The 27691-nt window shown below is 35.9% G+C and overlaps 1 protein-coding gene and 2 long non-coding RNA genes across 10 annotated transcripts in view; 1 reads left to right on the top strand and 2 right to left on the bottom strand.

The window, feature by feature from the left end:
* LOC116556405 overlaps positions 1–7022 on the top strand; it is a 400504-nt gene extending 393482 nt beyond the window's left edge. For both annotated transcript variants that reach the window (XR_004270978.1, XR_004270977.1), the window contains exon 7: positions 6053–7022. This is a non-coding gene — a long non-coding RNA (uncharacterized LOC116556405). The remainder of the gene's footprint in view (positions 1–6052) is intronic.
* Positions 1–27383, bottom strand: DCUN1D5 (defective in cullin neddylation 1 domain containing 5). 7 transcript variants are annotated; one of them, XM_032285753.1, is made up of 8 exons: positions 26960–27383; positions 24441–24532; positions 18760–18830; positions 18255–18346; positions 3133–3241; positions 2943–3047; positions 2167–2269; positions 1–342 (listed from the first exon to the last, which is right to left on the bottom strand). In XM_032285753.1, exons 1-8 carry the CDS (start codon positions 27043–27045, stop codon positions 287–289), a joined length of 714 nt encoding a protein of 237 aa, XP_032141644.1. In that variant the 5' UTR covers positions 27046–27383; the 3' UTR covers positions 1–286. The 7 variants fall into 7 exon arrangements, with proteins under 7 accessions (XP_032141644.1, XP_032141646.1, XP_032141647.1 ...); XM_032285755.1 differs by having other exon boundaries at positions 26857–27359; XM_032285756.1 differs by lacking the exon at positions 26960–27383 and adding an exon at positions 26507–26806.
* LOC116556406 lies at positions 3713–5297 on the bottom strand. The gene is made up of 2 exons (XR_004270979.1): positions 4653–5297; positions 3713–4331 (listed from the first exon to the last, which is right to left on the bottom strand). It is a non-coding gene; the product is annotated as an uncharacterized LOC116556406 (long non-coding RNA).
* Positions 27384–27691: the final 308 nt, after the last annotated feature.

Raw genomic sequence — 27691 nt, 5'->3', positions numbered from 1 at the left:
TTCACTTTAAGGCCTTTGTCACAAATCTGAATCTTTATTGTTCTGAAATAAATGTTATAAACATAACTCAAAACAAAAACGTCAATATTCAGTCTAAGAAGAGGTGTGGCTCAATGCCCATCACATGTAACAAGAAAAACCTCCTTTAAAAAAAGGAAAAAAAAGTACTATGAGAAGTCTTTCATATGAATGAAAATGCACCCGTTGGATTTTTCTCCCCCTCATCACATTAGCTTGTATACACGTGGGAATCAAAAGGTTTGCATTTTCTTCACAATAGTTCTTGCTATGATGTTTGACGAACTTTTTGCCACTCAACAAATTCATCAAGAAGAACAGGCCCTAGAAATAAAGAAAGCATTTTTGTCAGAATTCAGTGAACTCATCTTTCCAATTATAAAACAAACTCCCCTTTAGCTCTGCAATGACAGAGGCCTGACCCTTCCCTTCTTTGGGTGGTTCTGCTTCTGCCCACCTTATTCCATTTAATGATGCTACCTTATTGGCCTTTTCTTTTTTGCCCTTAAAGACACAAGGAACAATGGTATCTATAGCAACTTCCTTCTCAAGGTGTTTCATGAACCCTCCAATAACTGACTCAATACAAATCTCTCCCTTTTTCTAAATGTCCATGGCATTCTGGCATGTAATTATGAAACAATCTCAAAAGTGTTTAAGGTAATATTTCTATTTTGCTTCCCCAAGAAATGTATAATCTTATTGAGGGGGATCAACCATAATAGAGACTTGCTTTATTCCAGTAACAGGATGTAGTACAAAGCTGAACACAAAGCAAGTGCCTGATGAGTATCTGACTAATGAGTTAAGAACCATTCTAAAAAATATATATTTATAATGCAGGAGAGGTCCAAACTCATTAAACTGCCAGGAAGGCAGTTTAAATGAGTTCAGTGTTTATTCCGTTTAAATGTAGGAAAAATCACTGCCACAAAGAAATAGGCTTGCTCTATTCTTCTTAAAACACATAATCCTCTGGTGGTCTTTTTCCCTTGCTTTTGACAGACATGTTTCTCTATTGTAAAAAAAACAGCAGAGCAAGTACAATAATAATTGACAACTGAAAAACAACCTAGGTCTTAGCATACTGTGAACTATCAAACTGAAAAGCAAGGCCAACACAGTTACTGCTTGGCTCCAGCCTCTGACTCCTATAAAGCAGTACAGGTGCAATTTTGTCGAATTTTTAAATTTTTCAAACAAATCTGAAAGTTTTATTTTCATACAAAATCTCCTAGTTTTAAATATTGATTCGAAATAAACAAATATACACATCTACAGGCCATATACAGCCTTTGGGCTGCCAGCTTACTGCTGCTAGGTATTATTTCCTTAAAATCATACTAAAATAATATCAAATTTTATACCATCTCATAGAGGGGAAAATACATGTAGGAAGAAATAAAGTTATCCCTTCTGCTATTTTATTTCTTCAGTGTCACAGAAAAAAAGTGTATAATTTCAGTTGAAGTTTATAGGAATGTACTTTCCATACAACCCTTTTGAACACTGAAAACACGCAACCAACCAAAATGGTGGTGGATACTGAAAATAACATATAGTTCTACAGAATTAACTTGATTTATCTAATTCATTTATTATTATTTCAAAATCCTGTTTTATGGAGTATGGACAGATATTTTAACTGGAGGGACTGAAAGATTATAAATATTTCACTATCAGTTTACTCACAATCAATTTATAGTTTTCAGAGAGAAGTTATACTGACATGATATGCCATACTGTTAATGGGTGGCATGATATTATATAATAACTTTAAAGCTTTTTCTAGAGTCACTGATTGTTTTGCTGTCGTATCTCAAAAATCATGACTATACTTTTCTTCCATAGGGAAATGCCAGGAAAGATAGAAACAAAGCTGAATTTTAGCTTCTGAATGCAAAAATTATTTAAATCTAGCTAAAATGTTTGGTTACCGAGGAATTGAAAACATTTCATTTACCAGCATAGATTTTATATAATACTGCTGAATCTAAACTCTCTACTTCTCCCACATCCCTCACATGATTAAATATTAAGTTACTATTACAAAGTTTAAAACCTCTATGCTAATAATACACAAATGCATACTCTCATTTAAGATTTTGGAAATTTTATTTTCACAGGAATACATTATGTTATACTTACAAGCGCCATCTTCATCATAGTTACTAAGATCGGCATGGACTGTTCTGCTGAATTCTAATACATTGTACCACTGATCTTTGTTCATAACACGATACTTTGATTGCTGCAAAAAAATGATTTAAATATTTGTATTAAAAAAAAATTACTCAATTTAGTAAACCAAATTATAACTTTGTGATTTGGATTTTCCTAGAACATTTATTATTCTTTTAAAACTATTTGTGTTTCTAAGAGATTCCTCATGGGCATTTACATATTGATATCATCTATTTTGTACTTTTCTTTCATTTTTGAGGAATAATAAGAGCACTGAGTACTAATTTAAAGATAAAACTAACTTTTACATATGTATATACTTGTGTTACCACCAATCCACCAATGAGATCAAGATATATAACATTTTCTACATCCAGTATATTCTCTTGGGCTGCTTCCTTGTAAATCATTTCTCTACTTAAGATTTACTGTTTAGTCACATTTTGAGTTGGCAAAACCCCGAAAAACTAATTTTGCATGACAAATGTCTGTGCTACAATATGGAGGTTTCTTTCATGGGGGGAGGGTAGTATTGAAAATATCTTAGGTAGAAAATATATTTATAAACATGAACTTCTATCTTAAAATAACAACTGATATGTACATATTTTAATATATTTTTTCTTTACTCAAGCTTTTTTAAAGCATACTATTAAAAATCTATTTGTTCCTCAATTAAAAGTATAACTTTCAGACTAAGTTTTAAAATAATATTTCAAAATTCAAAAAAATATACATACCTCCAGGTACTGGTAAAATACTGAAAACAGTGGCCATGTCCTCCCAAGCAGAAGAGCTAACATAGATTTAGCAGTATCAATATCAAGGCTTCTCTGATCTTTATCCTAAAATATAAGTGAAAAAGTTTTCCTAAGTGTGGTCTCAAGATGAAAAGCTATTGAAACAACAAAACATGAAAACTGCACCTACCCTTGCAAAATCAAAGGCATATCTGTAGATATTCTTAAATGACGAAATGTCATTCAACTGTGAGCGCAAAAAGTCAAATTTGTTTTGTAACTTTTCTGTGCAGTCACACCTTAAATAAAAGAAATATCAAACAATTATATCATCAAGAAAATCCAAAGTATCATTGGAGCTTAGAAGGAATCCATTAACAAAAAAATGAGTTCATTTATGAAGTTAATTTAGGTTTAAAATTCTCTGATTCACAAATTTAGAATAACAAATTTCTTGCCTTGCATCTACCAATGCAACAAAAAAAGAAACCTGGGAATCAATGAAAGTTCAGTCCAATTACTTTTCTTAAAAACAAACTCATTCAAAAATTCCAATAAAATCAAAGTTAAAAAGAGATGTATTAAAATATGTTTTATTACATATACTGCTAAAAATGCCCGCGTCACCCATTTCTTTGGGAAGCTCTTATGTAACAATTTGGTGAAAGAGATTAACCATGAGTGGTTTTAAAAGTTTAGGATGTAACACAGAGGAAATTAATACATTATATTAAGTGGTCCAGTCATAAATCGAGATCCCTATATTTTTGTAAACAAAAAGCCAAGCAGGAAAAGCACCTAACTTCAAATAAGTCATACATGTAAAAGCATGCAAACAAGTCATACATGTTATTTTTAAAGACATGACAACTTCCATATATGGAAGGCTCAAAAATCTCAACTGGATTTCTCTCAGTGGGCTGATAAATTCCACTGCTTAGCAAGAAGAAAGACAGTCAAGGCCTTTCACAATTTGGCACAAATCTCTGTGTCATCTCCTGCCACTTCCAGATGACCTTACCATGCTCTAACTAGATAACTTACCATTCCCAAATGCCACAGCCATGCTTTAGCATCCACTATTTCTACCTGAAATACTGTTCCCTCCAACATGCTGATAAAAATATTACTCATCAAGACCTAAGTCACCTTTTGCCACCTCTGAGACCATCTGACTCCCTTTAATCAAAAATAATTGTGCTATCGACTATGGTCCACAGTATTCCACTTAAAACTGAAGTTCAGTATTCAACATGCTCTCTAGACACCTGGCATTCTCAGATTTAACTAAGACTATACTAAATCAATAATGCAAAGGCCTGTTATGTGTAGTAACATAATTTCATTAATGTGTAAACACTTTGGACAAATTTATAATATTAATTAAACCTGGTCGGGCACGGTGGCTCAAGCCTATAATCCCAGCACTTTGGGAGGCCGAGGCGGGTGGATCATGAGGTCATGAGATCGAGACCATCCTGGTCAACATGGTGAAACCCCGTCTCTACTAAAAATACAAAAAAATCAGCTGGGCATGGTGGCGCGTGCCTGTAGTCCTGGCTACTCAGGAGGCTGAGACAGGAGAATTGCCTGAACCCGGGAGGCAGAGGTTGCGGTGAGCCGAGATTGGGCCATTGCACTCCAGCCTGGGTAACAAGAGTGAAACTCCGTCTCAAAAAAAAAAAAAAAAAAAAAAAAAATTAATTAAACCTTGCATTTCTAGAATAAGTCAAATTTGGTCATGTTACCTGTTTTATACATTGCTAGGTTTTGGGGTTGTTTTTGCTATGTCCTAAGTGAGGCTAGCTTCTAAATTTCATTCTTACTCTCCTTGCCAGTTTTGTTAACAAGTTTGTAGTGTATAAGATTCAGAAAATAAAAAGAGAATTGCTACTTTTTTCCCTGTTTTTTGAAAAAGCTTATGTAACCCTGGAATTAGCATCTGTCCAAACTCAGGTGAGTATTGTGGAAAGGAAGAAAGACTTTTAACTAATAAACCAACATTTTTAATGGCTATAGGACCATTCAGATTTTCTATTTCTTTTTGAATGTTTTGGTCACATACTTCTTTGATAACTAGATTACTTCACATACAATTTTATTTAAATATGATTAAAATTATTTATAACATTTTCTTATTTGCATTATTTATCTTCATCGCTTTTTTGTTGTTTTCTTGACCAATCTTGCCAGAATTTAGAACAAGATCATATCTTTTGCAGGAAAATGGATGGAGCTAGACGCTATTATCCTTAGCAAGCTATTGCTGGAAAACCAAATACCACATATTCTCACTTATAAATGGGAGGTAAATGATGAGAACTTACAAACACAAAGAAGGAAACAATAGACACTGGCGTCTACTTGAAGGTGGAGGGTGGGAGAAGAGAGAGGAACATAAAAGATAACTATTGGCCGGGCGCGGTGGCTCAAGCCTGTAATCCCAGCACTTTGGGAGGCGGAGGCGGGTGGATCACGAGGTCAAGAGATCGAGACCATCCTGGTCAACATGGTGAAACCCCGTCTCTACTAAAAATACAAAAATTAGCTGGGCATGGTGGCGCCTGCCTGTAATCCCAGCTACTCAGGAGGCTGAGGCAGGAGAATTGCCTGAACCCAGGAGGCGGAGGCTGCGGTGAGCCGAGATCGTGCCATTGCACTCCAGCCTGGGTAACAAGCGAAACTCCGTCCCAAAAAAAAAAAAAAAAAAAAAAAAAAGATAACTATTGAGTACTAGGCTTAAAACCTGGGTGATGAAATAATCTGAAGAATAAAGCCCTGTGACACTAGTTTACCTATGTAACAAACCTTCATATGTACTCCCAAACCTAAAGGTTAAAATAAAAGATCTTGTAGTTCAAAAATGCATGTGTATTTCTGCTTTTAGTATTCACTTGAAAATGGCACCTTGACAACAGTTGTTTCAAAGGAGTGATAGGGATAGACATCTTACTGGAATAGGTTTAGCAGAGAATGAAAAGAGTGGAACTGGAGAAAATAAGTACAGATGAATGCTTTCAAAGAGTTTGATTCTAAAGTGGTGAAAAGAAAAGGGGCACTAACTTGAATGGGATGCAGTCAATGTACTTTTTACTCTTTCTCTCTCCTAGGTACAACTAAAATCACTGGACATTTTACAGAAAATAAACATAAGACTGAAAGGTGGAAACCTGAGGAACAACATGCTGGTAAGTTCTCTGAGTTTATTTTTGCCTAATATATTCCAAACTATTGGAGCTGAAGAAGCTAGTAACCAGAAATGCCAATGGGGACAGACAAAAAGCCCCAACAAAATCCTGCCTTTTCTTTAGCCAAAAGACAAAGAAAGGAGGAGCCTCACAAAGCAGAAAATGCTTAGAAAATAAACACTCTAGTTAAAAAACATCAAAAAAACTATGGCCCAACTCTTACCAATGCCAGCAAAGACTGAATGGGGACCTAAAATGTCTACCCTTACCAGGATATAATAAAGCCTCTCTCTCAACTCCTGCAATGCTGGTGGAAACCACATGGGCAACATGAACTTCTCTTCTCACCAGGTAGTAACAAGCAGCCAATCCTCTTCTGCCCTAGATTTGTATAGAGGAGGCCTAGTGAAAAGTCAGGGCTATCACCATCACCCCTATCCCTTTCAGACAAGAAAGTATCAGTAAAAGCCTAGTGGGAACCCAGAACTCTCATCTGTGCCCAACAGTCACAAGGGACATCCTTCTTCAGATGTCAATGGATGCAGAGTAGAAAATTTAATTTCTACCTGTACCTGGCAGTAATAAGGTGGCAGCCCTGATTTCTCTTGCCAGAATAGCATTAGAGTAAGATAGCTAAAATAAAGGTTTAAATAAGATCTAGAGATCCAGAGTTTTGTAATATACTACCTAAAATATCCAGGTTTCAATTTTAAAAATCACTTGGCAAACCAAGATCTCAAGTGGAATGCAAAAAGATGATCAATACTTGCAAACACCAAAATGACAGAGATGTTCAGAATTATCTGACACATTTTAAAGCAGCTATAAAACAAATGCTTCAATGAGTAATCAAAAACATAATTTAAAAAATGAAAAAATGTATCAGCAAAAGTCCAAGGACAAAGAAATATAAGATATAAAAAAAGGAAACAAAGGGAAAGTTTTGAGCTGTAAAATAAAATGTAGACTTAAGCCCTAATAAATCTATAATTACATTAAATGTTAGTAGTCTAAATACACCAATAAGACAGAGTGGATTAAAAAAAGCATGACCCAAATATATGCTGTCTAGAAGAAGCTTTAACTTCAAATAGTATAGAGAGGTTGAAAATGAAACAATGGGAAATAGTATCTCATAGAAACATCAATTAAAAGAAAGCAGAAAGTGGCTTTCTACATTAGATGATACTAAAATAGACTTAGAGCAACTTCAGAGCAAAGAAAATGATCAGAACAAAGAGGATAATTATATTATAATAAAAGGGTCAATCCACCAGAAAGACACAGAATCCTAAACAATTCTAAGCAACCTTATATACATTAAACAATAGAGCTTCAAAATGTGTTAAGTAAAAACTAATAGTGCTGAGAAGAGAAATAAATTCATAATTACAGTTGGATATTTCACCACCCCCTTTTCAGCAATTGATAGAAACACTAGATAGAATTCAATAAACACACAGAATTTAACATCATCAACCAACAGGATCTAGTCGACCTTAATAGACTACTCCATTCAAAGACAATAGAATACACATTCTTTTCAAGTGCCCACAAAACATAAAACAAAATAGACCAATCCAGAGACATAAACCCCTCAACAGATTAAAAATAACAGAAATAAAAAAGAATATGTTCTCTGACAACAATGGAATCAAACTAGAAATCAATAACAAAAAGTTAACAGCTAAAGCTCCAAACACTTGGAAACTAAACATCAAACACCTAAATAATCCATGGGAGAGTTAAGTCTCAAGGGAAAACAATACATTAAACTAAATGAAAATATAACATATCAAAATTTTGAGATACAAATAAAGCATTCCTGAGAGGGAAATTTAGAGTGCTAAATATAAACATTAGAAAAAAGAAAGAGCCTTAATCAATAATCTAAGCTTGTGCCTTCAGAACCCAGAAAAAGAAAAGTAAAATAAACAGAAAGCAAGCAGGACAAAGTAAATAATTAAGAGCGAAACCTCTAAAATTGAAAACAGAAAAATCAATGCAACAAAGCACACTGAAAAGATCAATAAAACTGACTATTCTCTAGCAAGACTGACCAAAAAAGCGAGAAGACAAATTTACCCATATCAGGAATGAAATGGGGTATCATTACAGACTCACTGTTATCAAAAGGATAGTAAGGGATACACAATGAACAGCTCTACATATAAATTTGACAAGTTGGATAAAATGGACCAATTAAGTTTCTTGAAAAATACGCACCACCACAATGCATACAATATACAGTAGATAACCTGAGTAGCCCTACTATTAAAGAAATAAAATAAAAATTTTAAAACTTTCAAAAAAAATTCTCCAGGAGCAAATAGTTGCACTACAGAATTACACCAAGCCTTTAAAAACTTATTCTACACAATCTCTCTCAAATCATAAAAGATTAAAAAAATTTAAAATATTAAAAAAAAAAAATTAAAAGATAAAGAAAAATTCATTTAATAAAGCCAGGATTACCTTGATACCAAAACCAGGCAAATACACACACACACACACACACACACACAAAAAGCCAAATAATGTTATCATTTAATATAGGAAAAGCACTTTAAAAATTTAACATCTATTCATAATAAAACTCTCAGAAAAAAAAAAAATAGAGGGGAGTGTCCTTAACTTGATAGAGCATAAGTAAGCAACATACAGGTAACATAATAGTGAAAGCCAATGCTCTCTCTCTAAGCTGAGGAACGAGGAAAAGATGTCTACTCTTACCACTCTTATCAACGTAGTGGTAGAAGTTCTAGCTCATGCAATAAGTTAAAAAAAAAAAAAAGCAAAAGAAACATAGATCAGAAAAGAGAAATAAACTGTCCCTATTTCTAGATAATGTGACTATGTAGAAAATCCATGGACTATACAGAAAACATGTCAGAACTAATAAGTGAATTGAGCAAGGTCACAGTATACAAGATAAACATATAAACATCAATTGTATTTCTATGTAATAGTAACGAACATGTGGACACTAAAATGTAAAATACCATTTACAATAGCTTGAAGTAAAAATAAAATACTTAGATGTAATTCTAACAAAAGACTTACTTATATGCTGAAAACTACATAAAACTGATGAAAAAAATCAAATACCTAAAAAAATGAAGAGACATTATCTATCTTCCAGTATTCAAAGCAAGACTGACCAAAAAAAAGACATTGCCAATATCAGGAATATCTGAGTATTCAAAGACTCAAAATAGTAAAAATGTCAATTCTCCCCAGATTTATATGCTCTTTAACCAAAATCTCAGCAAGATATTTCTGTAAAACGGAGATTATTCTAAAATTTATATGAAAAAGCAAATACGCTAGAATAGCTAAAACAATTCTGAAAAATGATGCATCACTCTATCTGATTCCAAGACTTACTATTTAGCCACAGTAATACAGACTGTGTGGTACTGGCAGAATGTTAAGACACATCAGTGGAACAGAGAACCCAGAAATAAATGTAAACAAACATGTCTAACTTTTACATACCTTTTACAGAAATTAATTCAAAATGCACTGACTTAAATGTAAAATTAAATGCAAGCCTTCTAGAAAAATATTTAAGAGAAAATTCTCAAGATAAAGGGCTAGGCAAAGAATTCCTAGACTTGACATCAAAAGTACAATCAAAAGTACATCAAAACTGAGGCTCACACCTGTAATCCCAACATTTTTGGAAGCTGAGGCAGGTGGATCATTTGAGGTCAGGAGTTCAAGACCAGCCTGGCCAACATGGTAAAACCCTGTCTCTACTAAAAAATAGAAAAATTAACCAGGTATGGTGGCACATGCCTGTGTGACTACTTGGGAGGCTGATGTGGGAGGATGGCTTGAACCCAGCAGGTGGAGGTTCAAGATTGCAGCACTGCACTCCAACCTGTGCAACAGAATGAGACTCTCAAAAAAAAAAAAAAAAAAAAAAAATATAATCCATAAAAGGAAAAACTAATAAACTGGACTTCATTAAAAACTTTTGCCCTGCAAAAGACCTTGTTAAGGGAATGAAAAAAGTTACAGAATGTAAGAAAATGTCTGTAAAACACAGATTCAACAAAAGACTAATATCTAGAAAATACACAGAACTCTGAAAATTGAACAGTAAAGATTCATCTTCCATGTCTGTTAGCATCTCTTTCACATTCTCCTGCCCCTCTGCACTAATTTCCTTAGATATTGTAGGTCACTGATCCTTACACATCAACTACATCTATCTTCTTTCTATCTCATCCCCTGAGTTTTTAATCTGCTGTTTTTCACTTTCAGAAATTTAATTATTTGGAGTCTGATATCTGAGACCATTCTCTTTTCTGTAACCATAGTTATGTGGAAATTCTGATAATTCATAAGTTAATCTTAAAGGGTCTGATTCTCAAGTTCATTTTTTAAGATTGATTTTCCAATATGTTTAGTAATTTTTTATTATAAACTAATGATCATGGAACATTTTCTGCAAAAATTGAGGTTTGTGTAAAATTTCTCTACAGAAGAACTGCTTCCATTACAAACAGGGGAGTCTTATTCTAAAACACATTTTTGGCTTAGGTCATACAGTGAATTCCAGCCCCAAGTCTGCAAGACAGAAGGTGGAGGACTAGGAATTCTCTCTGGTAGAATCCCTTTACCTCTAATTGTATGTAAAACCAAGTCCAGGTCATCAAATCTCCATTCATTGCATAAGTTGGTCATCAATGTTTTTGATCAAATTCCCATCTTATTAAGGTCTTGCTTGAAAAGTGTCCCCTGTTCTCAACGTACATGACATATCAACAACCAGACACTAGGTGACTAGGAAAAGGTAGGTTTCTTCAGGGTAAATGCCAGCTCCATAGATCTCTATAGAATCACCATCACTCATTTGTGGCCTCTGATTATTTTCCTTATAGGTAAATCCAAGCATACTTTTAAAAAGATGTTTTTAAATGTTATCCAGCATTTAAGTGTTTTACATGAGAAATGGTTTCTCCACACATTCAGTCTGCCATATTGCCAGAAATGGAAATTCTGTTAAAATTTGGTTAAGTTAACCAGATTTGGCAGAGGCCTAATTCCTTATATATGAATGAATGAATGAATCATATGCTTCATGAGGAAACAAGAAAAATTTATTCTTACTACTTATTAGAAATTCATTACCTACTATTTCACTAAGTGATTTCTGTTAGTGCAAAAATTATTCATTATGTGAAAAATAATGCTTTAATGAAAGTTGACTTCTACCATGGGTATATGTAAAACAAATTTCTCAGATTACATGCTACTATAATGTTGTTTGAAAATATGGAGATGAAGTCTTCAAGATCTCCAACCATCACTTGAAAATGTTCAGAGGGTCCCACATTTTAAGTACCTAGTTAGGGCCGGGCGCGGTGGCTCAAGCCTGTAATCCCAGCACTTTGGGAGGCCGAGGCGGGTGGATCACGAGGTCAAGAGATCGAGACCATCCTGGTCAACATGGTGAAACCCCGTCTCTACTGAAAATACAAAAAAAATTAGCTGGGCATGGTGGTGCGTGCCTGTAATCCCGGCTACTCAGGAAGCTGAGGCAGGAGAATTGCCTGAACCCAGGAGGCGGAGGTTGCGGTGAGCCGAGATCGTGCCATTGCACTCCAGCCTGGGTAACATGAGTGAAACTCCGTCTCAAAAAAAAAAAAAAAAAAAGTACCTAGTTACATGTACTCCCTTTCCTACCATGACTTAAGTAGGGCCTCATCTTCTATATCTTTGAGGTTTTTTTAAAGTAATGTTTTTCACATTTAAAAAAAGTAACGTGACTCACATCTTTCATACAAAATCTCAGGCAGAATCTTAACAGACTTGAGACTTAAATCTTAAGAAAGCAAAGAAGATAAAGGATGCCTCCTTACAGTCAAAGTTCTTCCTTTCCTTACCCCCAGATTTTAAAAATCACTGTCATAGCATAACACAGGGCTATAACACATAGCACACCAAAAATATTTGTTAAGTAAAAGGTGACTACCAAAAATAAACCACAGGGTAGGTGATATATTTATTTAATTATATAATGTTTCAAAATTCCTATCTGGGGGAAACATGGTGGTAAACTGTAGATCAAAAAAATCACAAAGCACATAGTGACTGAGTAGTCACCAAGGAGATCATAATCCAAGAAATTACAATCTTTTCCAAATATTTTACATTTAATGGGTACACAAAGTTACAATCTTACTCATGTAATTTCAATAGGCTTAAGAGATAAAGTGAAGGGAAAAACAAATTTGCAAGTCAAACAGAGAGGTTAAAATTCTAGCTTCTCCATTTCTGGCCATGTAGCCGGCAGCAAGTTACTAAACCTTTTTCAGCCTGTTTCCTCATTTTTAAAATAATAATTTAGTAGGATAACTACAAGGCAAGTTACTTAACCTTTTTCAGCCTCAGTTATGTGTATTTTAAAATAACAATAACAATTTCATACTATAACCATAAAGATTAAATGAGAATATATGTGTTAAATGCTTAGCACAGTTCTTGATATGCTTCTTTTGAGGCAAATAGATTAAAAGTCATCTACAACTACACATCTGGGTAGAAACTATGCCACACCATTCCTAATGGTCTATTGCAAAATCTTGAGCAGAGAAAGAATCCAACAGATATTTTTAAAGAGTGAAAAAAGACTAAGAGCACAAACCTCCACATTTATTATCAGTATCATAAAGACTGTGGATATCGTAAAATCAACATACCCAAGCAGTTACTAACAGCAATACAATTCTTATATTGAATCTAGCTCCAAAATACTAACATCAATATCTAAGAAATTGGGAAGTTTAGAAAAAAGGATATTTCCTCTGAAATAAAAGAAAATGCATACTTAACTAGCATACTATGGAAAGCAAGAGATAGTTTTCTGAATAATGACCAAATAAAACCACACAGATTTTAGGGAGCACTGGCACAATATGATACACCATTCTCTAAGGCCACTGTGGTTAGAAAAAGAAATGGCTTTTAATTTCAATGTTAGGATTGGAAATTGATTTCCTGGAATTGCTAAGCATCTGATTACAAAGGAATGCTTTTGAATTTGTGTTTCATTAAAGACCTTTTAAGTGAGAACAGAGTTTCATGTATGTATTAGATCTAAGTGAGGCTCTTTTCCTAATTCATAAGTCCCAATGACTATGCTGTGACACACTGATGTGTAACATGAAGAACTGTGTCACAAAGTTCTGGATTTAGAACTTCCTCTAATTAAGCTTTCTCAACCAAAACAATACCATCTACTTTTTGCGGTATTTGAAAATGTTCAGAGAGGCATTTTGAAATTGTCATCAACAGAGGGGAGTGATGCTAATGGCAATTAGTAGTTGGGCCCCAAATGCTAAATGAATGACATGACAGATAGCATTTCCTTTACGCCTCTCTTCCACCCCCACCAAAAAAATCATATAAATGTTCCCTATTCCCTTCTCTCTCAGACGGTCAAGCCACACCATTCCCTTTAAACTTCAAAGTCCAGGGCTCAATACAGATACTAGATTTACAATCTGCAGCCTACTGGCAGGCAGCTTAGTTACTAACACTGTTGTCAGATGCTATTGTCTTGTCTTTTTTTCAGTATCAATAATCAAGTACAGTCCTTTTCAAAAGTCTATGTTCAGTTTTCTCCACTGGCATAGTATTTCACCCTTGCTCCAACACCAGACTTTCAGCTAGCAGATGTAAGAAAAGACCTCCACTCTAGTACAGTATGCCAGAACAAAAACTTGCCAAGCATCCTTGGAACCTCATATCTACAGATGAAGGAAGAGAAATTTCACAACCTCCTGATAGCACATCAAATTTTTGTGTATAGCAGTACATGTGCCTCTTAATGGGAATGAGGTCCATAGTTCTCCAAAGACTCTCAAAAGAGACTATGACTTTATTAAAAACAATTGCTCATTGAAAATTATCCCAAAAATCTTTTAAGATTCCTGTGCTTTAAAATCTGACAGTTTCCCAATATCTGTAATATAGATTTAAACTCTCTCAACATATTAGCTAAAGCCCTCCACAATGAAGCCATCACTCAAAATAGCTACAATTCCAAGGCAATTTTCTTTATGTACCTTACAATACTAAGAAATCAAACTACTTCCCTCAAACATTTACTTTCCTTCCTCCTCAAGGCTTTGCTCACAATTTCCCTCTTCTGAAACATTTTCCTATATCCTCAACCAACTAAATCCTAATCATTCCTCACATTCTAGTTCACAGGCCACACCTATAAAAGATCTACCTACTTACTCAGCTGAAATTGACCTTACTAGCATCTGTGCTTTCATAGTATCTTATATTTCCACTCTAGCACTTGTCATATTCTACCTAGTTTTATGGTTACAGCAGGGTGCCCAATCTCTGGGCTGAGCATAAGTACCAGTCTGGGGCCTGTTAGGAACCAGGCTGCACAGGAGGAGGTCATCGGCAGGTGGGTGAGCAAGCATCACTACTTGAACTCCACCTCCTGTCAGAACAGCAACAGCATTAGATTTTCATAGGAGTGCGAACCTATGCATGTGAGGTTGCATGCTCCTTATGAGAATCTAATGTCTGATAATCAGAGGTGGAACAGTTTTATCCTGAAGCCAACCCTCCTTTCTCCCTTGCCCCATCTATGGAAAAACTGTCTTCCATAAAACTGATTTCTGGCACCAAAAAGGTTGGCTGGGTTATCGTATTGTAATGTTTGTTTTCCCTGACCTAGCAGAATATAACTAAAGGGCAAAAGCTGCATCTTTTGCCTTGCTGTGATCACCAGTAAGTGATACTGTACCTTACATAATATAGCTATCTAATATAAACAACTACAAAATTAAATTAAAATTAATACTGGGCACAGTGGCTTACGCCTGTAATTGCAACACTCTGGGAGGCCAAGGCTGGAGGATCACTTGAGCCCAGGAGTTAAGAGACCAGCTTGGGCAACATAGTAAAACCCTGTCTCTTTAAAAAAAAAAAAAAAATTAGCCAGGTGTGGCAGCATGTTCCTGTGGTCCCAGTTACTTGGGAGACTGAAGCAGGAGGATTACTTGAGCCCAGGACATCAAGGCTGCAGTGAGCCATGATTGTGCCATTGCTCTCCAGTCTGGGTAACAGAACCAGATACTGTCTCGAGGAAAAAAAAAAAAAAATTAACATCTTAGATTTGCAAGGACATTTGGCTATTATTAAACAAAAATGAAAACTACATGGAAGAATATATGTGAAAAGCACATGGAAATTTCATCTCCTGAAACTTAGAAAATGGCTACTCTAGGTTATTTACATGCAAGTTCATATACCCACAAAGTCTTTCACACAAGAAGGAAGGCCAATTCAGTTACAGAAAGCCTATATAAATAAAAATAAACAACTGTTAAAAAGTATTCTGCAAACTATAAAGCATTACACAATATAGATAACTAATCATGATTATTATAGTCTACGATCCTTGAACAGTGTGTTTTTAAACTACCAGACTCTTTGTTTTTTAACAGACTAACATAGCTCTAAAGAGTTTTATGGGCCGGGCGCGGTGGCTCAAGCCTGTAATCCCGGCACTTTGGGAGGCCGAGGCGGGTGGATCACAAGGTCAAGAGATCAAGACCATCCTGGTCAACATGGTGAAACCCCGTCTCTACTAAAAATACAAAAAATCAGCTGGGCATGGTGGCGCGTGCCTGTAGTCCCAGCTACTCAGGAGGCTGAGGCAGGAGAATTGCCTGAACCCAGGAGGCGAGGTTGCGGTGAGCCGAGATCGCGCCATTGCACTCCAGCCTGGGTAACAAGAGCGAAACTCCGTCTCAAAAAAAAAAAGAAAGAAAATTCAAGGAGTAATAAGACTTGGCTAATTGAGGACAAACACTTTGTATTTTACATGGTAATCTAGATCATGAGGGGGGAAACCAACTATTTTCCAGGTAAAGAATGCTCGCTTCAAGCATTCCTCAGTAGTTTCAAGGCTCTACAGTATGTTATTCCAGGCAAATGGGGAAAGAATAATAAATGAGTAAAAGAGAAACTTCTGGGACATACTAAGTGATGAATAATTGCTTTTATTTTGTATACCCTGTGACCTTCCTATAGGAAAGGTGTGCTAATAAAAACCATGCTCAGCCGGGCATGGTGGCGCACACCTATAATCCCAGCACTTTGGGAGGCCAAGGCAGGTAGATCATGAGGTCAGAAGATCGAGACCATACTGGCTAACACGGTGAAACCCCATCTCTACTGAAAATACAAAATATTAGCCAGGCATGGTGGCATGCACCTGTAGTCCCAGCTACTCAGGAGGCTGAGGCAGGAGAATCACTGGAATCTGGGAGGCAGAGGTTGCAGTGAGCTGAGATCGCGCCACTGCACTCCAGCCTGGGTGACAGAGCGAGACCCTACCTCAAAAAAAAAAAAAAAAAATGTTCATGGGCTAGTCAGTTTCGGTTCTCGTACCCACGGCCACATGATGTTAATTATTCAGAAGTATATATTAGAAATGCTTTGTGCTTTCACATTTTTGTTATATACAGACTTTTTATATGGTATCAATTTATGCAAAAACATAAATAAGAAACTTTAACGTTTACAAATATACAGCCACTTGTTAGCTGAGATACTTCAAAAAGCAGTATCCAAAAAGTAGTAGTAGTGATAGTCCAAAACCCACTTATAATGACAAATAAAATGTCTTACATTAATGAATGATATAATAACATAAATCTTAATAAAACCCACTGAGTTGTATAAAACCAATATTCTTTGCATATTCTTTTGTATATTTAATTGTTCTCTAAAAAGCTAACTAAATGGTGAGAAATAATCCAAGGAATTTCAGAACTGACGTATTTATCTGGGCATATTATGACACGCAGATGTATGGGTAGCAAATGCTATAATTTTTAAAAATAGGGGTTCCCTGTTTTATAAGGAATGCTAATTTATGTAGAAAATAGCAATATAGTAGGAATACAGTATTATAGATTGGTAATCAGGAAATTTGAATTCTAGGTTCTAACTAAGCACTACTACTAAGGAATTGTGCCAAATATTTTCTTAGCCTCTCTGGATCTCAGACTATTGAAAAAATGGAAGTGGGAGGGTTGATTTTGCATTTCATTCAAGAAATTATGATTTGGTTCACACGAACAAAGGCTTTTACCCAAGAATACATATATAAAATATCTACATGTCTACATGTTAATGTCTATTAAAACAGAGGATTATAAATCATTAGGCACTGAAAATTCAAATTTAAAAATTTAAGTGCAATATAAACAAATACTTTTTTAAAAAAAGTTAAAGACAGACCAAAAATAAGGAATCATTATTAAGTGTTAATGAAAGCATAATCACAACAGGAAACCACACAGCTAATTAAGTCCCAGTTTTTGCCTCAAAAATATTTTAAATTAATGCTTCCTCTATTTTAGAATGTTAACTAATACCCTGCAGGAACATTAGAAACATGATACTAGAAAATTAACACAAAGTTACTAATTGATTGAAATTAAGCACACTCCATTCAGGAAATCCAAAATCAAATTATTTTTATAAGGTACAATTCTATGAAAATGTTCAAAGATGGGATCCTAAACTGAAAGTGTAGGACTATAAAATGTGTAAAGATCGCATCGAAGTGGTTACAACATTTCTACTTTTGTCCTTTATGAAGTTCACTTGGCAATAAAGAAATCATAAAAGTGTTATGTAACTCTATCTTCAAATTTTTAAAGTCAAATATAAAAGTGAAGAAGGGAGAGAGGAGGCCCCAAAACTTAGGGCTGCCCAACAAATATATTCCTTAGGCCGTAGAATTCTGTATTCAGAGAGGGAAAACCTTATACTCAAACAAGCTGTAAATAAATAGGTCTTTGATAATGAACTTTTAAGTCACTCACCAAGAGAATCAAAGAATTTTAATAGAACTGTACTAAGGTTTTTTTCTTAGAGAATATAAAACATGGGGTACCTATTCATTTGCCAAGACCACAATATAATTTTTTCAGTCCCCAAACTAATTTTATAGATCAAACAGATTTGATTTAAGGTGAGACCTTACTCCTGAAAATTATGAAGCACAAAATATCAATTAAGATCTTCAAATAGGCCATCAAATTTGTTTTTTAAAAAAAATTCTTACTGTAATGAAGTCATTCCCTTTAACCATTCTTCCTTGGTAAAAAATCCCATGCTTTCAGCCTCCAATTTCCACGCTAAAACTAACATAATAATCTGGAAAGAACAGAACATAAAGGATAGGGGAAAAGTCAGCATAGAGATAATCATGTCTGTATTTATCATGGAGAGCAATTTTTACATAACTACTTCCATCCTTCAACTATTAAAGAGTACAACCTCTGGAATTAACTATATATAAAGAAATTGAGATGTGCCAATTTCTTAAAAGTAAAAAGTTCCAACAGTTTCTGAAGGTAGAATCTCTTATTCTATTACATATAAAATTTGTATCAAGAAAGAACACATTTGCCCAACTGAAGCTGATTAAAAATACCCTAATGCAAATTTACAATATTAAACATGAAGAAATAAAATCTTCATAAAAGATTAAAGTGTCCCAATTTTTAGAAATTTACGAATATGCTATACCCCACTTTTATGCCATTCTACTTAGAAATAAAACATACATTTTCAGGTTCAACACCAATGTCTTCACAAAATTTTTCCATTCCTTCTGGCCCTACAACTTCATCAGGACCTTCAAAGACAAAAATAATTTACATATTTTGTTATAATATCAACATAAAATATAAACCACCATGCTAAAGGTACCCATGAATACACCATAATATTTTGCAAATCATTAAATTTGAATTTTGGCATAGCTTTGATAAGTATAAATATGTGCTACAAGATTTAAATTTAAAATTTGTGAAGTATTCTTTGAACACCACATTACAATATGAAATTAAGAAAATTTAAAAAGCAGCAAAGAAATACTCCATTTGTATCAATCATGAGTTAGTACAAAAAGTCAAACCTATCCATTAAAAAAACATTTACTGAGCGCCTACTCTGAATAAAATTTTTGACAATGCATGAATATGAAAAAACATAAGGCAGCTGGAGCTTCTTAATCTAGATTGTCAGAACCAACAGAAAGTTCATACAGTAATCAGAAAGGGAATATGTTCACTTATAAAACAGGCCATTTATTACCCTTTTGAAATATACTCAAATATAATTTATTTACTGAAAAATATAAACATATTTTGAAAATAATGACTTATGGAAATTACTACATTCCATTTCCAGAAAGAGCTATTTTTCTTATCATCTTGGTTCTAAAACAGACAGTAAGTATTAATGTCATCTTAAGGTAGAAACAAAAGTTTAATCTCTCAATTAGCTACTATCTATCATTTGTCCAAAAATTAATTACTGGTATCTAAATTGTTCCTTATTTTATGCCCTTAGTAACCTTAATAAGTCAATACATCAATTATCATTTTTCCAAAATGTTACCAGATTCCCAAAATATAGTAATTACATCATCACTAGATCTTTCTGACGAGATAAGACTAAAAAAGAAATTTTGTAATAATACGAGAGAAATGTGTTTACCATATGGGATTTTGAAAATATAATCTTGAAATATAATTCTTTAATAGTCAAGAGAAGCCTATATTTTCCTTTATAAAGGATGAAAATCCTCGAGCTTTATAAACCAGACTAGACCAACGCTGTTCAGGTAGCTTTGATGGCACCATCTATAGGTTACAAGCACAATGCAAAGTCAATACATTCTCGCTGCCTGAGATCCAGGCTGCTAAGATGACATTAATACATAGTCTGAAACTAAAACCGCTGTGAAGTTTTTTGTGTAACACGGTAAATGTGATTGGGTTTAAATAAGTACTAACAATACATTCATGTGTTAAAAGGTGAAGGGGGTGATAATTATAGGACACTTTCTCTTCCTTATATACTTGGAGAATTGTTTAAATGAGAATGTGTTAATTTTGTAATTTAAAAGGCATACATATACAATAAAGGTGTTAAAAATGCGTAACTGAGTATTCTTATATATGACAAAGAAATAAAAAATCAGATTTAAAAATTTTAGGGGGCCAGTCGTGATGGTTCATGCCTGTAATCCCAGCACTTTTAGAGGCCAAGGTGGGAGTATCATTTGAGCCCAGGAGTTCCAGACGAACCAGGACAACATAGGGAGACCTCGTCTCTAGGGAAGAAAAATAGCCAAGTGTGGTGGTGCCAGTCTGTGGTCTCAGCTACCCAGGAGACTGAGGTGGGAGGATTGCTTGAGCCCAGGAGTTTGAGGCTACTCCTCGTGAGCCATGATCTTGCCACTGCACTCCAGCCTGGGCAAGAGCAAGGCCCTGTCTCAAAAAAAAAATAAACAATTAAAAATTAAGGGAAAAGACAAATGGTTTTTTTTAAAGCCATGATGAGAATATATTGTAAATTTTTCAAAAGCATCAAAAAAACAAACTTGGTCTCAAAGTTGCCATTAGTGACTAGAAGAGAAAGCTGAAGAAGATGTCAAGAAGTATCAGTATAGGCCAGGCACAGTGGCTCATGCCTGTAATCCCAGCACTTTGGGAGGCCAAGGCGGGTTGATCACGAGGTCAGAAGTTCAAGAGCAGCCTGGCCAAGATGGTGAAACCCTGTTTCTACTAAAACTACAAAAAGTAGCCAGTCCCAGTGGCAGGCGCCTGTAACCCCAGCTACTTGGGAGGCTAAAGAAGGAGAAATGCTTGAACCCGTGCAACAGAGGTTGCAGTGAGCCAAGATGGTGCCACTGCACTCCAGCCCGGCCAACAGAGTGAGACTCCGTCTCAAAAGAAAAAAAAAAAAAAAAGAGAAAGAAATATCAGTATAGCACCCCTAGAAACTGGAGGATTACTTGATGATTACAAATTAAAATTTGGTTAGAATCAAGTCAAATGAGATTACATAGAGATATAATACCTTATAACTTAGATAAGGCCTGTAAATGTTAACTGACTTAGTCAAAGCAATGCAAATAGTAACGGATCTAAGTCTAAAGCAAGGTCTGAAACCAATGTGCTTTCCCCAGACTGCAAAATGTTAATCCTTCCAATAATATTACTTCCAATCTTTCTAATAAAACTACTGTCTGGGTAAAACCTCTGGAGCTAAATTTAATTAACTTTTCTGGATAATTCGGTTTCCACTCAACTGAAGAGGCTATAGGAATAATTTTGTTCATTCTTCTAGTTCACTTCACTCTACCAGCTAGGTACTATCCTAGGACTATGCAATTCCAACCTTATTTTTTGACTCTATGAGACTTTAAAACTGCCCTTTCACTTTCCATGTTTTTAATTACCATAGGCCAGTATATTATTGAATCATTATTAATTTAAATATCACTCAAGAATGAGAGGTCTTGTGAAAGAACAAAACCAACAGCCTTATCACACATGATATAATACCATAGTAACAAGTTTAGTGATATTTTCAAAACTAAAAGAAAAACATCGTCAATTTTCTGATTTCTTTATAACCATAAAGAAATCTTCCCAGCTATATCTGCAAGGCCTAACACCATGCCAGCCATAACAGATGCTTAGGGGGGAAAAAACACGCTCAGTGACACAGCGCCTTCAACATGAGCTCCATAAGAGTAGTGAATTTTGGAACATTGTAAAAAACAGACGAGTAAATCTGATGCGGTAATGCTAAACTAATATTTGAGTTCTGACTATATACCAGGTATTGTGCTAAGGGCTTTACATGTATTATTCTCAGTAGGCACAATTATTGCCTTCATTTTAATAAGGACATTCCTATTTCAAGACAGAACAGTTACTGTTTATTTGGCAAACAAATGGTTCCTCCCTAATCAGGTACAAAGTGGTCTCCACAGAGAGACCTATCTGAAGTCCATCTAACCCTTCCTTATTCTCTATACCTCACCATATTTATCCTTATAATGCCCCACAATCTGTACTTATCTTGCCTACATACCTGTTTACTGTCTTCCTCACTAGAAGGCAAGTCCCCCAAGGGCAGGGATCTCGTCTGACTTGCTCAGCACTATATATCCAGCACTCAGCACAATGCCTGACTCAAAACAAGTACTCAATATTTTATTGAATGGTTAACACAAGTTAACCAAGAGTACCAATATTTTCTTTGCGAAAGTGAAAGTTTAAATAAAAAATAAACATAATGTTTATAACTATATATAATTACAAACATTATAAATTTAAATTAAAAATGCATAAAAGCACAGTAGTTAAAAGCATGGACTTTAGAATCAGAAGGACCTGGGTTTGAATTCTGGCTTCTGTCACTATATGATCTGGGGCAAATTAATTAATCTAAGTCTCCATTTTCTCATCTATAAAATGAGGATATGGCCAGGCACGGTAGCTCATGCCTGCAATCCCACCACTTAGGGAAGCTGAAGCAGATAGAGCACTTGAGCCTAGGAGTTCAAGACCAGCTTGGGCAACATGGTGAAACCCCATCTCTACAAAAAATTTAAAAAATTAGCTGGCAGTGGTGGCACATGCCTATACTCCCACCTACTAGGAAGGCTGAGGTGGGAGGATCGCCTGAGCCCAGGAGCTCAAGGCTGCAGTGAGCCATGATCACAACACTACACTCCAACCTGAGACAGAGTGAGACTCTGTCTCAAAAACTAAAGTTGGGGTGGAAGTGGTGATAATACTACCTACTTAATAGAGCAGTCACAAGAAAAAATATATACTTAAGACAATTCCTGGAATAACAGCAATTATTATTTTGGCTATTAAAAATGCTAATACAGTAAACAAATGTTTAATTAGAATCTTATGCTACCTAGAAAAGTTCCTAGTTGAGGCAAATATTTTATATTTCTATGGTGTCTAGTAACCTTTAGTTATAAGTGAAATAAGATGAGTGATCTTTTGATTCTGTAACATGCATACCAGTAAAACTGGCATTTGGAATAATGGGTCGACATTTTAAATGGAGGTCAGTAAGAAATGAATTTCCTTTATTTAAATTGGGTTAGTGGTTGTCTTGGGATGCCAGTAATAGCATTTATTTCTGGTCTAGAAAGAATCGGTTCTGCTACTAAACAATTTTAAAACTGTACTTTTGGGATCACTCAGCCGATCCCAACAACGAAGTTACTGCCCCCCTTTCAAAATAGTCTCACATTCCATACAGTTAGCCTAATGTTATATCTCAAGTTCAAAGTACACCACTTTAGACCTTAATGTGGATGAGAACTACATACAAGGCAATAGCTACATATACACTTCTTTTTAAACAAAATTTGCAGAATGATGGTGATAAAAGGAAGGGGAAAAAACCCACAAAAACCAAAAAGGGAAGCAGATGTTTAAAAAAAAAAAAAAAAAAAAAAGGAAACAGGAAAAAGAAGAAAAAGAAAAGCAAAGCTTTAAACTCAGTTAACTCCAAAATAAAAAAACTATTCTAAGGGGAAAAATATTTCATATATGCTTATGAGAAAGTTAGTATAAATGGAAAATAAGTGTTCTTTTGCATATATTTGCTTAACTCTTCAGCTTCATCTCTGGCTGGCTTTGACTTTCACCTCTAAAACACAACCCCACCCTGGGCCTAGGGCTCTTCATCTACCACTTACAGGACTCAGCTGACGTTAAGTTAGTGCCTCTAGAAAACTCCCATGACACTTTAAAAGCTGGGTTATATATTCCTCCTATGAACTCTCACAGTGTATCTTCTGAATACAGTATTTATCACATTGTATTAATATCAGTCTATTTATTTTCTTACTTACCCTTGCATCTCTAGTGGAAGTGGATTGTTAAATGATAATTATGAAAAGGTAAATGTGTTGTCTAACTATAACTGAGGGGTTTAAATCTTTTACTATGTCTCCTTAAAAGTTTCAGAATTAGTTCAGAAAAATTTCCAAAAAGAATATTAAATAGAAATGTTTTATGGTATACTTTGTGTTTTCCACAATATCAAATACAAAAAATGTTTTATTGTGTACCTTTTATTTTCCAGAATACTTTAGCCAATGAATGTAAATAAGTGAATCTGTCTTTGTTTACATATGAAAGTAAATAAGTGAATCTGTCTTTGTTTACATATTTTATTTTAGTAAATGAGTTTCTTCCCTCCCAGTAAATATGTACTGAATATGTATTTTAAAGAAATATCAGCCTAAATTGGCAACAAATTTTTAGCCTACCCACAATCTTTAGTCCTGACCCTGATCCCAGTACACAGCACTAATACATAGCAAGCCTGTAACAGATAATTTGTTAAATGAGTAAGCCAAAGAAACTTTTTAAAGCATATGACTGATATCTTCTTATATTAATTTCATTACCTGCATATTCATAAAACCAAGCCAGGCACTTCTTGCTTGAAAAATGTTCCTCTCCACTTATTAGTCTAGCAGGGGGTTGGGATCTGCAATAGCTTAGAAAACACACACATGCCTAAGATTTTTATCACATCTCAACTCTTAGTGAAAAAGTAAGTTCAAAATTAACCACTTCAATTCATTTTAAAGCATTTTTTTCTCTTTGGTTGGCATTATTGGAAAAAAAAATTGAAGTTGTTAAGTAATTGCAACTTGAAACAGTAATCTATACATAAGAATTATCAGCTAACAAAACCCAAACACCTCTTTATTCAGTATCAAAATTCAAAAATATCAGTAAGTTATTTCCCCACATTTTACAAGACTACAAAGAAGTTCAACTTAGTAGTTGGGAATGTATAAATCTTTATTGTGATTCTACTACTGATTTGTATAGAAATTCTATTTGTGCGTAATCGATACATATTTTAAAACAACCTCTTACAAAGTATATTTTGATACTTAGTGAATCAGTATTGCAAAATAAAATGTTTTAGTAAGAGTTGTTTTATCATCTAAGATTAAAAAGATTTTTAAAGATAAATGATGACTTAAGATTTCAGGGTATATTAAATTTCACAGATTAAAAACAACAACAAAAAACCCTAAAAGTTAATAATAGTCGAAATAATAGGACAAGACTATTTAATCCCAGCTTCTGCCCATTCTGTTTTTTTTTTTCATAAAATAATTTTCATTGTTTTTCATAAAATAACTAAAATTTGGTAAGTTCAAAATGGCCTCTAGGATTCAATGACCTTCAGAGAAACTATTTTCAAGTAACTCAAATAATTACCCTTCCACAATGATATAGAAATGCTAGAACTTCTGTAATTGAGTAAAGTAAGAGTATCATATTTAAAAATTTAAATGGATTGTGCAAAGTATCACCTGAGTTCTAGTAATACTGCCTGCTCAGCTATCTTAACATACTTTGCTGAAATAATTTTGATATATTTACTTAAGATGGCCATGAGATAGAGTAATACAAAAACGAATAATAATTTGCCTATATCTCATAAAAATATGAGCTACTAAAGTAACCATGTCAAATTCTAATGTTAGCTAACCAGGGGTATAGGAAAAGTGTATCATCTTTCACATTAATAGCCCAAGAAATACTCCTTAGCCTCCTTTACCAAAACACAGTAATGAGGGGAAAAAGTCGCCCAGTTACGAAAAAGAAGATGCAGACTAGGTAAGTCACCTAATTCACAGTTGAAGCAGATCTCTCTTTACGGAGAGCTCTATCATTATACTGTCTTCTTTTAATAGCAGCATCTAAAGTTGTCATATCAAGTGCCAGCTATTGATGAAAAGGCAGCTAATATGGGTATTTTTTAAAAAAGCACTTCTCGGCCGGGCGCAGTGGCTCACGCCTGTAATCCCAGCACTTTGGAAGGCCGAAGCAGGCGGATCACGAGGTCAGGAGTTCAAGACCAGCCTGGCCAACATAGAAAAACAGTCTCTACTAAAAATACAAAAAATTAGCCGGACGTGGTGGCGGGCGCTTGTAATCCCAGCTACTCGGGAGGCTGAGACAGGAGAATCGCTTGAACCCAGGAGGCAGAGGTTGCAGTGAGAGGATCACGCCACTGTACTGCAGGCTGGGCGACAGTGCAAGACTCTTGCTCTCAAATTAAAAAAAAAAAAATTCTCACACCAAAATTGCAATTATTTTTTGTAGCATATAATTTTGCTGTGATGCCTCCATGATATGCTACAAAGGGATCAAAGAGCTACAACTACATAGTTCTGCCTTGTCTTCTTACCAAGAGGACACACAGTACAAGAGCTCACAAATTATTAAATTTATACTGAGAGCTAACAGCGTCCTGAAGGCTAGAAGACAAAACGCATGCAGGGCCTTTCCAACTCTGCACACGGGGACTTGGCATAGGTGAGGCACTGTACTTCCAGAAATTGGGGCTCCAGCAATTTAAAAGGCCTCCTGCTGGGACCTTCCGGGTTAGGCCACTCCAAATACTAAATATGGATGCCAATTATAGCATACAAGTTTTCCTTTCTACCATTCCCAAGATAGTTGTCAAGATTCCTTATGTTCTGCTTTCTTCACACTCTACAAAGAAATTCTAGAAGTGACCCTTCCGCGGATCTGTACTCACTTCTAAGTCTAAAAAAGGCAGAGGAGCGATAAGGGAGTAGTAGACTGGGGGTCGGTTGGGGGCAGGGGAGTTCAAGCGCAATTTACATATGCATTTGTTCCCCACCCTGCAGGGCACGTAGACTCATAACGTGGGCGGCTCTTCTAGTCTCTCCATAATCGCCAGCGTGCACACACTCGAACACGAGGTCGGGTCGGGCGCGGAGACTCGCGGTGTTCGGCACCTACCGCCTAGCTCGATCAAAGGGGCCTCACCTGTCTCCAGCCCCAGCCCGATAGGCCGGGCCCGACTCCTTTTCCTCCCGTTGTCCAGCAAAGGAGGGAGGAGGAAAGCTCGAAGGGTGGGGGGAGATGGTACCTGGAGATTTTACACTTTTTGAGGCCTCCGTCTTCCGCTACTGCTGCTGCCACCCCAGGGGATTTTCTCTTCTTCTTCACCGGCATCTTCCGCCCTCCCCGGCAGGGTGGGCAGGGGAGCCGGGGAAGGGGGTCCCTGTCCGCTGGAAGCCCCTCAGCTCTGGCACCCAGTTCCCAGAAACAGCAGCAAGCGGAGGGGCAGAGTCGCCAGCCCGCACTGGCGCGGCCCAGCCCGGCCGCCGCCCGCTCCCAGGTATCCTCGTCGTCTTTCTCTGTCCGGGACAGGGCTGGCTCCTCGCCGGTGGACACTGCGGTTCGTTCTCACCGGCAGGAGATAACGCGGAGAGCGCGGCAGCTCCACCAGTCACAGAAAGCAGGAGGCTCAGCCTAACCCGGAGGCGAATCGCTGAGGATCGGAAGTGACGCAATCGCGGAGCCGGTCCCCGGGAGGGGCGTGGTTCCGGTTGGCCTCTGCCAGCCGTAGGTAGGCTGGGCCGAGTGAAGCTGTGTGACTCCCGCAACTGCGACCGCCCGCAGGACTCTGTATCCTGTCTAGGGTATCCTCACCTTTCTCATGAAGCTTCTACCGCACTCTGATGCTGGCAGTCACCGCCAAAAAAATGAAACTACTAGTACTCTGCAGTTGACGTTAAAAATAACCTGGTAAAGAGACCAAGTTCCACTTCTGAGCTCTTCCACACGATAACCTCACCTGAAGTGTTCGGACGCCTTA

The sequence above is a fragment of the Sapajus apella genome, unplaced genomic scaffold, assembly GCF_009761245.1.
Source record: "Sapajus apella isolate SASKATOON/1434 unplaced genomic scaffold, GSC_monkey_1.0 scaffold16, whole genome shotgun sequence".
Classification (NCBI taxonomy): domain Eukaryota; kingdom Metazoa; phylum Chordata; class Mammalia; order Primates; family Cebidae; genus Sapajus; species Sapajus apella.
The sequence above is the reverse complement of the archived record's forward strand: the minus strand, read 5'-3'. Positions and strand labels throughout refer to the sequence as shown.